Source organism: Sapajus apella, unplaced genomic scaffold, assembly GCF_009761245.1.
Source record: "Sapajus apella isolate SASKATOON/1434 unplaced genomic scaffold, GSC_monkey_1.0 scaffold65, whole genome shotgun sequence".
Taxonomy (NCBI): domain Eukaryota; kingdom Metazoa; phylum Chordata; class Mammalia; order Primates; family Cebidae; genus Sapajus; species Sapajus apella.
Window position 1 is genome coordinate 5,340,842 of NW_022437005.1, and position 11,672 is coordinate 5,352,513.

Genomic DNA, 11,672 nt, shown 5'->3' on the forward strand with positions numbered 1-11,672 from the left:
CAAATCCAGAGTATATAAGGCAAAAAGGAAGCCCAAGGACTCACTGCTGTGTTGTTCCTTGGGTCTCAAGTTCTTTAATTTGTCTTCTGTCTTCTCTTCAGCTTTCAAGGCCTTCTTATGTTTGGTTTATATAAATGCCCAAGGTTTTTAGTTGTACTTAGTGGGAGGAATAGAGAAAAGTATATCTTCTACTCCTTTTTCTTTGAAATCCTCTGAAAACATTTTGATCATGCTTATATTTTTCTAATTATAACAGCATGGTTTCATTTTAGAAAATTTGAATATGTTTAAAGAAATAAAAGTTAGATTACCTAGAACGGTTATCTAAAGAGTTAACTATTTCCAGCATTATTCTGCATAATATAAAGTGTATTAATGTTTGTGTGTGTGTGTATATATATATTTTCTTTACAAAATTGGAATCTTACTATAAATTGAGGTTTCTATTCTATTTTTTCCCATAACATTAATACAATTATAAGCTTTTTCTGATATTTGAAACATCCATCCATTCAGTGGAGATACTGGTTCACTCATTCATGGGTACACCATTATCCAGCTTCTGTTGTAAGCAGAGCACTTAAGAGGAAGGGTGGGTGTGTAGGCCTCTGTGAGCTTACATTCTTGAGGAGCTAGACTCTGGGTACGTCATCAGGGTTGTGGAGAAGAGGGTGAAGTAGAAGGCCTTATGCTTAAAACTAGCAGGTGCTGGCAGCCTGATCTCAGTGTATCAGGAAAGAGTTTTGTGAGGAAATTGTGCTTTAGTTGAAAGAAGTCGTCAGTAAGGCAGAGGATGAGGTTATGGGAGTACTCGTAGCAGAGGGGACAACACCTGTGAATGTTCTGAGGGAAGGCACTTGACAGCTCATGAATTCTAAACAGCTTCTAAGATTTCTGCCAACTAATCTTTATCATTACGTTTCAGGAAACTGGAGCACCCATCCTAACTGATGACGTTAGCCTGCAGGTGTTCATGGACCATTTGAAGAAGCTGGCTGTCTCCAGTGCTTGTTAAGCTGATGTGGCCAGGAAATTGAAGAGAACGGTGTCAGATCTTGTTCAAAATGTCTGTAAAGGCTTAATAACATTCCTGTTACTTTTCTAGCAGATTTTAACAAATAATTAAGGAAATTTTGTATGTAACTCTTTAGATTATAATTTATTTGTATTCCATGTCTTTCTCTCTTTTCTTGCACTATAAAATTATAAGGTCATAAATGTTTTGGTACTTGTAGATGTTTATGTGCGTTTTGTATCCTAACTTTTAGAATCTCAATAAAATCAGAGGTAAATATATTTTGGCAACTTGTTTAAGTAAGATTCTTAATGATTATAAAGGAAATAAATCTAGATGCAGAAAACACTGGCTAAAATATTGCTAATGCAAATGTGATTTCCTGAGGTCTCTATGTGAGTGTGTATGTGCTTTAAGTGACTTCCTCAAGAAGTGTTTCCTGAACTTAATCCTCATAATTAAAGTAATATATATGCAGGATCAAAATGAAACAAATACCTTATACTAAAGAGCTTATAACAAATAAGAAGTTACCTCCATTGCCTAAGCTCAAACCCACTTTTTGAAGATAACTGCTTTTAACTTCTCCTTACAAGATTTTTGTTGATGTATTTTTTAGCCCATATCTCAATTCCCATTTTCAAAGAATCAAAATATTGAGACTTTTCTGTCTACCATCCAGTTATTATTTGTATATTATCAAGATTGGTAAAATTTATATTCCGGGTCAGATACATGGCTCACACCTGTAATCTCAGTGCTTTGAGAGGTCAAGGCAGGAGACTCACTTGACGCTGGGAGTTTGAGACCAGCCTGGGCAACATAGTGAGACTGTCTCTACAAAAAATTTTATAAGTTAGTGGGCCATGGTGGTGCGTGACTGTAGTCCCAGCTACTTGGGAGGTGAAGGCAGGAGGATCACTTGAGCCCAGGAGTACAAGGTCACAGTGAGCTATGATCATGCTACTGTACTCCAGCCTGGGTGGAAGAGCAAGACCCGGTTTCAGGAAAAAAAAAAAATTGTATTCTGGCCTATTATATTTTTTGTCACTAAATTGACTGTGAAAACTGAAAGCTTCTAAGACGCATTTGCACAGTCATGATGATGTAAATATTGTTCAAGTCCAAGCAAGGTAGGATGACATTTTTCTCCAGGGTGCTAGTGTCCCGATCAGTCCCTATGCCACTTGTAGGAAAACATTCCAAAGGACAAAATCAGAGTTACTTTTGGCATTTCATCAGGCCGTATGTTGGCTTGCTCCCTATTTGGATTATGATCTCTTAGATTTGCTATGGTTTTCCCCAGAATTTCTAAGTTTTGTATGCTTTTTGAAAGAAGAAATATTTTGTTCTGTTTACTAGAAATTCTAGCTTATTCTACTGAATGAAGTCCTTTTTTTTTTTTCTTCTTTGGAGGTCACTGATGTCCCTTTTTAATGGGGGCCAATCACTTTGACCTGCTACACAACTGTCATCCAGGAATTTCTTCTGTTGGGAATCTTGGGTTAGTTCCACTCTTCCCTTTATTCCATAAGGCATTTTGCAATCTCAAATGACTTACTAAAAGGAGTACTTGGAGAGAACTCATTGGATCTAAGCATATCTACAAATCTATTCTGTCTTCATACTTTATGACTTTGCCAGGTAATATGGTTTGGATATTTGTCCCCTCCAAGTCTGTCATTGAAATGTAATCCCCAGGATTGGAGGTAGGGCCTGGTGGGAAGAGTTTGGGTCATACTGGTGGATTCTTCATGAATGGTTTGGTGCCATCCGCACAGAAATGAGGGAGTTCTTGTTCTGAGTTCAAACGAGGTATAGTTGTTTAAGAGTGTGGTGACTGGAGACTGTGGCTCATGCCTATAATCCCAGCACTTAAGGAAGCTGAGGTGGGTGGATCATCTGAGGTTTGGAGTTCAAGACCAGCCTGGCCAACATGGTGAAACTCTGTCTCTACTAAATATATAAAAGTTTGTATTCCCAGCTACTCAGGAGGCTAAGCACAAGAATGGCTTGAACCCGAGAAGCAGAGGTTGCAGTGAGCCAAGATCATGGCACTGCACTCCAGCCTGGGTGACAGTGAGATTCCATCTCAAAAAAAAAAAAAAAAAGTGTTAACCTCCTCCACCTCCTCCTCTCGTTTTGCATTGTGATACATCGGCTACCTCTTTAACTTCTGCCTTGACTGTAAACTTCCTGAGGCCTTCACTAGCAGCAGATGCTGGCACTTTGCTTCCTATACAGCCTACAGAACAGTGAGCCATAAACGTAAACCATAAACCTCTTTTTAAAATAAATTCCCAAAAAATAAAAAGTAAATTGCCCAATCTCAGGTGTTCTGTTATAGAGATGCAAAAACAGACTAACCCATTGGGTTTAAAGGTATATGCCCAAGATAATCTCAGAACTTTGGAGCCATTATTTCATTAATTCAACAAAGAAGTATCCAGTACTTGTCTATGGAGTAGTCTTCTAGGCATTGAGAATATTGCCAATGAAAAAAAACTACTGTTTTCATAGAGTTTATGCATTAGTTAGGGAAGTCCACCTATAACAGTGTTAGAAGTAAATGATACTGGGCCGGGCGCGGTGGCTCACGCTTGTAATCCCAGCACTTTGGGAGGCCGAGGCGGGTGGATCACGAGGTCAAGAGATCGAGACCATCCTGGTCAAAATGGTGAAACTCCGTCTCTACTAAAAATACAAAAATTAGCTGGGCATGGTGGCGCACGCCTGTAGTCCCAGCTACTCGGGAGGCTGAGGCAGGAGAATTGCTTGAACCCGGGAGACGGAGGTTGCGGTGAGTCGAGATCGCGCCATTGCACTCCAGCCTGGGTAACAAGAGCGAAACTCCGTCTCATGCGCAGAAAAAAAAAATAAAAAAAAGAAGTAAATGATACTGCTGGCACGGTGGCTCATGCCTGTAATCCCAGCACTTTGGGAGGCCAAGGTGGGCAGATCACCTGAGGTCAGGAGTTTGAGACCAGCCTGGCCAAAATGGTGAAACCCTGTCTCTATTAAAAATACAAAAATTAGCCGGGTGTGGTGGCACACGCCTCTAATCCCAGCTACTTGGGAAGCTGAGGCAGGGAGAATTGCTTGAACTCAGGAGTGGAGGTTTCATTGAGATAGTGCCACTGCACTCCAGCCTGGGTGACAGAGTGAGACTCTGTCTCAAAAAAAAAAAAAAAAAAAGTAAGTGATACATTAGAAGGTAATGAGTGCTATGTAGGAAAATGAAGCTGAAATCTCCTATTAATTGGATATTGGACCAGCTGGATTGATTCCGATACTCTATCTTTTGAATTTGTATTTGAATACAGGTTATGGTATTTCTTTTTGTCTCTGCCCTACATTCTAGCAGTTTCCTGTCTTAAAATGTTGAACATTTGCTGGGTGCGGTGGCTCACACCTGTAATCTCAGCACTTTGGGAGGCTGAGGTGAATGGATTAACTGAGGTCAGGAGTATGAGACAAACCTGACCAAGATGGAGAAACCCCATCTCTACTAAAAATACAAAAAATTTTGCTGCGCGTGGTGGTGTATGCCTGTAATCTCAGGTTGTGGTGAGCCGAGATCACGCCATTGCACTATAGCCTGGCCAACGAGAGCAAAGCTTCATCTCAAAAAAAAAAAAAAAAGTTGAACATTTACATTTAAATTCCAAGAACTTTTATTTTCTGTGCATTTTCCAAGAATATGTTTAATTTTGGGTATAATTTTTTTTTTTTTTTTTTGGGACGGAGTTTCGCTCTTGTTACCCAGGCTGGAGTGCAATGGCGCGATCTCGGCTCACCGCAACCTCCACCTCCTGGGTTCAGGCAATTCTTCTGCCTCAGCCTCCTGAGTAGCCGGGATTACAAGCACACACCACCATGCCCAGCTAATTTTTTGTATTTTTAGTAGAGATGGGGTTTCACCGTGTTGACCAGGATGGTCTCGATCTCTTGACCTCGTGATCCACCTGCCTCGGCCTCCCAAAGTGCTGGGATTACAGGCTTGAGCCACTGCGCCCGGCTTGGGTATAATTTTTAATACATCATATAAAAGAATACATAAAGCTGTCTGTACAGATTAAGGCCAAAACTTTCTTCTTGGGCTTTTCTGTTTCAAATTAACAGAAGAAAATGTGTGATAGACCCAACTCACTCTGGGCTTCCCTTGAGTGACAGTGAGTTAAGTAGCTGAGAAAACAGCACAGCATGACACAGCCATGCAGGTCCCACCTTGGGGTACCAGTGACTTTTTCCACAGAATGTGGGGAATGGTGGGGTGATAGTGCTGTGTGGAAAACAACCGTCTTGAGAAGGGGCCACTGAGTCACTGAGTCCTGTATGCCCAATGAGGACTATGAATTTTATCTTTTTATTAATTGTTAATTTTTGTGGGTATTGAACTCTGCATCTTGAAGGTAAAGTAAGCCACTGACTTATCTTAAGCAGGGGTTGAAACGGTAATATAAGGTTTGAAACAGACGCCATAGGAGTGGCAGGAAGGATGAGAGGAGACTGTAATCCAGAAGAGAAATGAGGCCTAAACAGAGACAGGGTATTTAGAGAGACGTGACAGACAGGATGTCAGGTGAGATGGTTCCAAGTTTCTAGCTTGGGTGATTTCTTGATCACTCTCTGCATTAGGGAAGAGAAAGAGAAGGTTTGTTTCCTATTGGGAATGGCATTGATAAATTCTGAACATTTTTTTAGTTTCAGGACCTTGTGGGATATGCAGCTGAGGATGCATAGCAGGTTGGCAGTAACATGAATTTGCTTTCAGAGAATCTGGAGTCGATTTGAGAGTTATTAACATATAAAATAGGCTGATAAGAAGTAAGGATGATAAGAAGTAAGGATGAAAAGAGACACAAGCTTGAAACAATACCACTTTTTCTGATTTGTTTATAACTACTGAACTACAGCTCACATATAATAAATTGCACCCATTTAAAGCATACAATTGGATGAGTCTTCACAGTTGCGTACCCCCATGAAACCACCACCAACATCAACATACAGAACATTGCCATCACCTCTCAAAGTGTCCTCAGATCCCTTTTAGTCCTTCCCTTTCTCCACACCCTCACAGCAGACAACTACTGATCAGCTTTCTCCAACTATAGATTAGTTTGCTTCTAGAATTTTGTGACTGGTTTCTTTTTGTGTCTTGCTTTTCACTTAGCATAATCTATTTTGAGAGTGTGTGGTTATATGTATCCGTACCTGTTTATTGTCAAGTGGTAACCCACGTTTTGTTTAGCCATTTACTCGATGGATAATGGGTGGCTTCCATTTTTTCCTATTAAGAATAAAACTCTATGAACATTCATGTACATGGCTGTGGGTGGACATAGGTTTTCATTTCTCATGGATAACTAGAAATGGAATGCCTGGGTTGTATGGTAGGCATATGTTCAACTTTTTAAAAAACTAAATTTTGCAGCTGGGTGCGTTGGCTCACGCTAGTAATCCCACCACTTTGGGAGGCCAAAGTGGGTGGATCATGAAGTCAGGAGTTCAAGACCAGCCTGGCCAAGATGGTGAAACCCTGTCTCTACTAAAAATACAAAAATTAGCCGAATGTGGTGGCAGGCGCCTGTAATCCCAGCTACTCGGGAAGCTAAGGCAGATAATTGCTTGAACCTGGGAGGCAGAGGTTGCAGTGAGCCGAGATCGCACCACTGCACTCCAGCCTGGGCAACAGAGCGAGACTCTGTCTCAAAACAAAAACAAAAAACCTAAGTTTTGCTAAGAGATTGTAACATTTTATGCTCCCATTACTAAGAGTTCCAATTGTTCCAAACAGCTCTTGGCATTCTCAATCTGATTTTGGCCATTCTAGCAGGTGTGTAATGGTCTCTTTTTGTATTGTTTTAATGTGCATTTCTGTGATGCTAATGATGCTCCTGTGCTTTTGGTCATTTGTATATCTTCTTTTGTTCTATTCAAATTTATTGCCTGGTTTTTAGTTGGGTTGTATTTTTATAACTGAGTTGCAAGGCGTCCTCATATATTCTGGATCCAAAATTTGTCAGATATATGTTATTTTGAATATTTTATTCTGTGGCTTGGCTTTTTATTTTCTCAACTGTGACCTTCAAAGAGCAAAAATTATATTTTTTAAAAAAAGCCCTATTAATCCTTTTTGCTTTATGCATATATATAAAAATTGAGATGGAGTCTCACTATGTTGGCCAGGCTGGCCTGGAACTTCTGGGCTCAAGCGATCCTCCATCCTCTGCCTCCCAAAGTGCTAGAGTTATAGGCGTGGGCCACCCGGCTTGGGATGCTTTTTGTCTAAGAAATCTTTGCTTATTCCAAGATAGAAAACATATTCTGTTTTTTTTCTAGGCTTATATTAGTTTTAGTTTTTACATTTAAGTCAGTGACACATTCAGAGTTAATTTTCGTGGATATAGATTTCTGGGGCAGAACATCAGTTTTTAAAGAGTGGGCCAGGTAAAAAGAACCCTTAAGGATAAGCAGGTGGGATCAGTGGTGGCAAATGTTTCTGAAACCAAGTTTGAGTATGACTGAAAAGTACTTAATGTCAATTTACCGAGCCTCCTCTGTGCCAAGCACATCACACTTGCTCTTAGTTGCTCAGTCTATTGAGGGTATCTTGCTTTAAAGAAATGTATGAAGGCCGGGCGCGGCGGCTCATGCCTGTAATCCCAGCACTTTGGGAGGCCGAGGCGGGTGGATCACGAGGTCAAGAGATCAAGACCATGCTGGTCAACATGGTGAAACCCCGTCTCTACTAAAAATACAAAAAAAAAAATTAGCTGGGCATGGTGGTGCGTGCCTGTAATCCCAGCTACTCAGGAGGCTGAGGCAGGAGAATTACCTGAACCCAGGAGGCAGAAGTTGCGGTGAGCCGAGATCGCGCCATTGCACTCCAGCCTTGGTAACAAGAGCGAAACTGCGAAACTCTGTCTAAAAAAAAAAAAAAAAAGAAATGTATGAATAAGTCAAAAGCTGGAGGTAGACAGAGTTGAAGATGTTTTGTGTTTGAGACATGGGCATGTTTGTATGAAGGATAAACGTCAATAATGAAGATGGGGGAGGACAGGGTGTCAATCCCTTAGGACTGAATGGAAAGGCCCCTGTGGCAGGAAAACATAGTACCCAGAGCCTAGTGGAGGGATTAGCTTTGGACTGGAGGTATTTAAAGTTCACCCAGATTTCCGGAAAGGAAAATGGGGGAAAAGATGAGTTGTGGGGAGAGACAAGCGGTATCCTTGCAAATCTGAAAACTGGAAGAGGAACTGGAAGTAGCCTTTTCTGATACCGCCTGGAGCCCATGAAGGCATCACAATTTTGCAAGTGAGAAGCTTCTCTTCAGAGAAGTTGTCATTGAGTCCTCGTCACGTGGTAAGAAGTGTCGCCCGCCCACAACTCTGCATCCGAAAGTCCGAACACCGGCGCAGCTTTTCGGACCAGACGCCGCAAGACGCATCCGGGCAGAGCAGGAAGCGGACGCGGAACACCGGCGGCTCCTTAATAGCTACGGCGGCAGCGCCAGCAGCGACGCCCTCACCGGAAGTCCCGCCTCCACCGTGGGCCTGCGAGAATTGAGACCGTGCGAGAGCTGAGTCCCTCGCCGGCGTCCCCATGGCTCGGAACCCGTTCACGGCCTGGTACTGGCGGATGTCGGTCGTCTACGGGCTTGGCGCCTGGTCTCTGTTGGGCTCACTGGTGTACGTAGGCCAGAAAATGATGAAGTCGTCAGGTAGGGCTGTCTGGCGGGGCCTGCCCCGGGACACACCGCCTTCGGTGGAGAGTTTTCCGGGGTCATGGAAACGACCTCCCTGTCTTTTAAACCCCGGGTTGATTCTGCAAAACTAACTGAAACCGGTGCTTAGAGCCGTTTGTTATAATGGAATCTGCAAAGAACTAGACTCCGGGAACTATTAATACCTTGTAAATAGCGTTACCTAAATCTTAATTATTTATGGGATAGGGCCGTCCCCATTCTCAGAATTGGAGGAATCTGTGTAAAGTGCAAGGTGGAATTTTAGAGACTCTGACCGGTTATTTTTAAAGAGTGATGCTTCTTTTCTACTGTCCCTCATCTTATGTGGCGAGCAGTTTCAGGACTTTTAGCAGACAAGGCGTATTAAAATCTTCCCAGGCGCAAAAGGAGGAAAGTCTCAGCTTTCAAAAATAGGCTGGAAATCTGTAGAGGCGTTAAGTTGATTAGTGTGGTTGCTAGGGGCTGAGGAGCGGTGGGTAAGATGGGAAATGACTGCCAAATGTGTGGATTCCTTTTGTGGATGAAAATATTTTAAAATTGATTGTGGTGCTGGTTGCACAAATTTGAATATACTAAAAAACATTCAGTTGTATATTTTAAGTGGGTTAATCGTATGGTGTGTTAAGTATATCTCAGTAAAGTTGTTGTGTGAAAACTGTGCTGAAGATTACATTTGGTGATGAAACTATCAGTGGCCTGAAAGCACATGTGTCCAGCATTAATCATTTAAAAACATTCTGGCTGGGTGCAGTGGCTCATGCCTGTAATCCCATCACTTTTGGAGACTGAGGTGGGGGATAGCTTGAGCCCAGGCGTTCAGGACCAGCCTGGGCGACATAGAGAGACCCCCATCTCTACCAAAAAAAAAAAAAAATATATATATAAATTTTTTTATTTATATATAAATATTTATAATATTTTATATATATATATATGGTAAAAATATTTACTTCATGTATGTAAATTAAAAATATTTTAATGTCCATAATGTTTATGTTTTCTTTTGTTCTTTCATTTGTTCTTTTTTTTTTTGAGACAGGGTCTCATCCTGTTGCCCAGACTGGAGTACAGTGACACCATCTCAGCTCACTGCAACCTCCACCTCCCAGGCTTAAGCAGTCCTCCTGCCTCAGCCTCCCAAGTAGTTGGGATTACAGGTGCACACCATCACACCTGGCTAATTTTTGTACTTTTAGTAGAGATGGGATTTCACCATGTTGGCCAGGCTGGTCTTGAACTCCTCACCTCAGGTGGTCCACCTGCCTTGGCCCCCCCAAAATGCTGGGATTACAGGTGTGAGCCACCATGCCTGCCTGCTGTCGTTCTTTCTTTTCTTTTCTCCCTTCCTTCCTACCTTCCTTCCTTCCTTCTTCCTTTCCTTTCCTTTATTATTGGGGTTGAGGGGACTGGATTTAATTCTTACCTTAGTTAATTTCTAAGACTTTAATGACTGCTTTCTAAGTTAATAATTCAGGTGTTCATTATTTTTTCTCTTAAAGGTGATGAAGTAGACCTAAAGCATGGCTCAACAAGTGAAATGCTCAGTGAACCATCTGAAGCCCCAAAAGGATTTTATGTGGAAACAATTGTCACATATAAAGAAAATTTTGTTCCAGTTACGGAAAAGATCCACAGATATTGGAAATCATGGAATAGTGGCCGTGGAACAGAACCATAATTGGCTGCTGAATTCCAAAAATCAGGACTTGGTTTAACATTTGAATTTGATAGATGTCTTGATTCTCATTTTATGTTTGTGAAAAGTGCATGTATTTAAATTTTTTGTAAAACATAATCACTGATAATATGCACTAAATATTTTCTTGGAGGAAACTATTTGCATTTTTTCCCTCTATATTTACTTGAGTGAAAGATTGATATGAAATTTCACATAGAGCTTCCATAAGCTTGATTTCCTGAAACTGGTTAATGTAGCTTTATATTGCATTCACGTTGCTATTAGGCACAGCTTTAGTGGTCACTTTAAGGTTAGTTTCAGCAAATCTCCTTATTCAGTTTGGGATTCACAGTAGCCCTTTGGGTACTATTGCCTACTGGGTAAGCATGTTATGAATTAGATTCTAACTCGTGAATTAAATAGACTGGACCTGTTCTTTAGGACCAGTGCACATACCCCTCATTCCTTCAGCAGATGCAGATTACCCGCCAACTGTGGCCAGTATTATTGTAATGCTAGGAATGCAGTCAGGACGACATGATTGATGCTTAACCAGTTTCCTCAGTGGTCTGTTGGTTGCAGGCAACAAGCACAAGTGAGCTTAAATCAAAAGGGGGTGTCTATAAAAAATGTGTATTTGTAGTTTGGAGTTAAAGCAGGGAGTACGTTGAGGTCTTCAGGGGCCTGACACTAGGACTGGAATGCAGGCAGCCACTTGCTGAGCCTGCCTGGGCTCTTGGCCTTGCTTTTCTTACTGCACACCAGCTGCTTTTCCCACCTTTCTGGAGTAATAGAACTATCCCAAGAAGATACTACCTCCCATGTGCAGTGCCAAAGTCTGACCAGCCTCTCTTTAACCCAGTGGTTGACATCTACCCTTGCAAGAGCCTCAGTTCAGTTTTTATCAGATCCCTGCCTATGGATTATATAGTACTGCCTCAGTTATGAATCAAGTGGCATGTGTTTCTCATTTGGATAGTGTTTTCTTATTCATAGCTATCAGGACCCTGTGAGTAGAGATGTGTGGTAGGACAGGAATTGGGCATTTCTGGGTTCCTGTACTCTGACCTTCAAACTCTCATCTTAATTTTTCATTGGCATCAGTTCCACCATATGGGTGGCCTGAGCAGTGCTGTGGTGCAGTCAGCCTTAGTGACAAGGATTCCAAAATCACAAGTAACAGCTCCAGATGCTGGCAGGAGACACTCAACTTCCCAAGGGATATCAAG

At 41.7% G+C, this 11,672-nt stretch overlaps 2 protein-coding genes across 3 annotated transcripts in view; both read left to right on the plus strand.

The window, feature by feature from the left end:
- Positions 1 to 1,401, plus strand: part of SEC23B (SEC23 homolog B, COPII coat complex component) — a 43,933-nt gene extending 42,532 nt beyond the window's left edge. For both annotated transcript variants that reach the window (XM_032248097.1, XM_032248098.1), the window contains exon 20: positions 926 to 1,401. In XM_032248097.1, coding sequence (XP_032103988.1) covers positions 926 to 1,015 — 90 coding nt within the window. In that variant the 3' untranslated portion in view covers positions 1,016 to 1,401. The remainder of the gene's footprint in view (positions 1 to 925) is intronic.
- Positions 1,402 to 8,413: 7,012 nt separating this feature from the next.
- On the plus strand, positions 8,414 to 11,413 carry SMIM26 (small integral membrane protein 26). Its single transcript, XM_032248100.1, has 2 exons — positions 8,414 to 8,741; positions 10,265 to 11,413. The coding sequence occupies exons 1-2, from the start codon at positions 8,624 to 8,626 to the stop codon at positions 10,441 to 10,443; spliced, it is 297 nt and encodes a 98-aa protein (XP_032103991.1). The 5' UTR covers positions 8,414 to 8,623; the 3' UTR covers positions 10,444 to 11,413.
- Positions 11,414 to 11,672: the final 259 nt, after the last annotated feature.

Coding starts and splice junctions, on each gene's coding strand:
- SMIM26 (XM_032248100.1), top strand. CDS start 8,624: ATGGCTCGGAACCCGTTCACGGCCTGGTACTGGCGGATGTCGGTCGTC. Junction 8,742..10,264: donor GAAAATGATGAAGTCGTCAG/GTAGGGCTGTCT, acceptor TTTCTCTTAAAG/GTGATGAAGTAGACCTAAAG.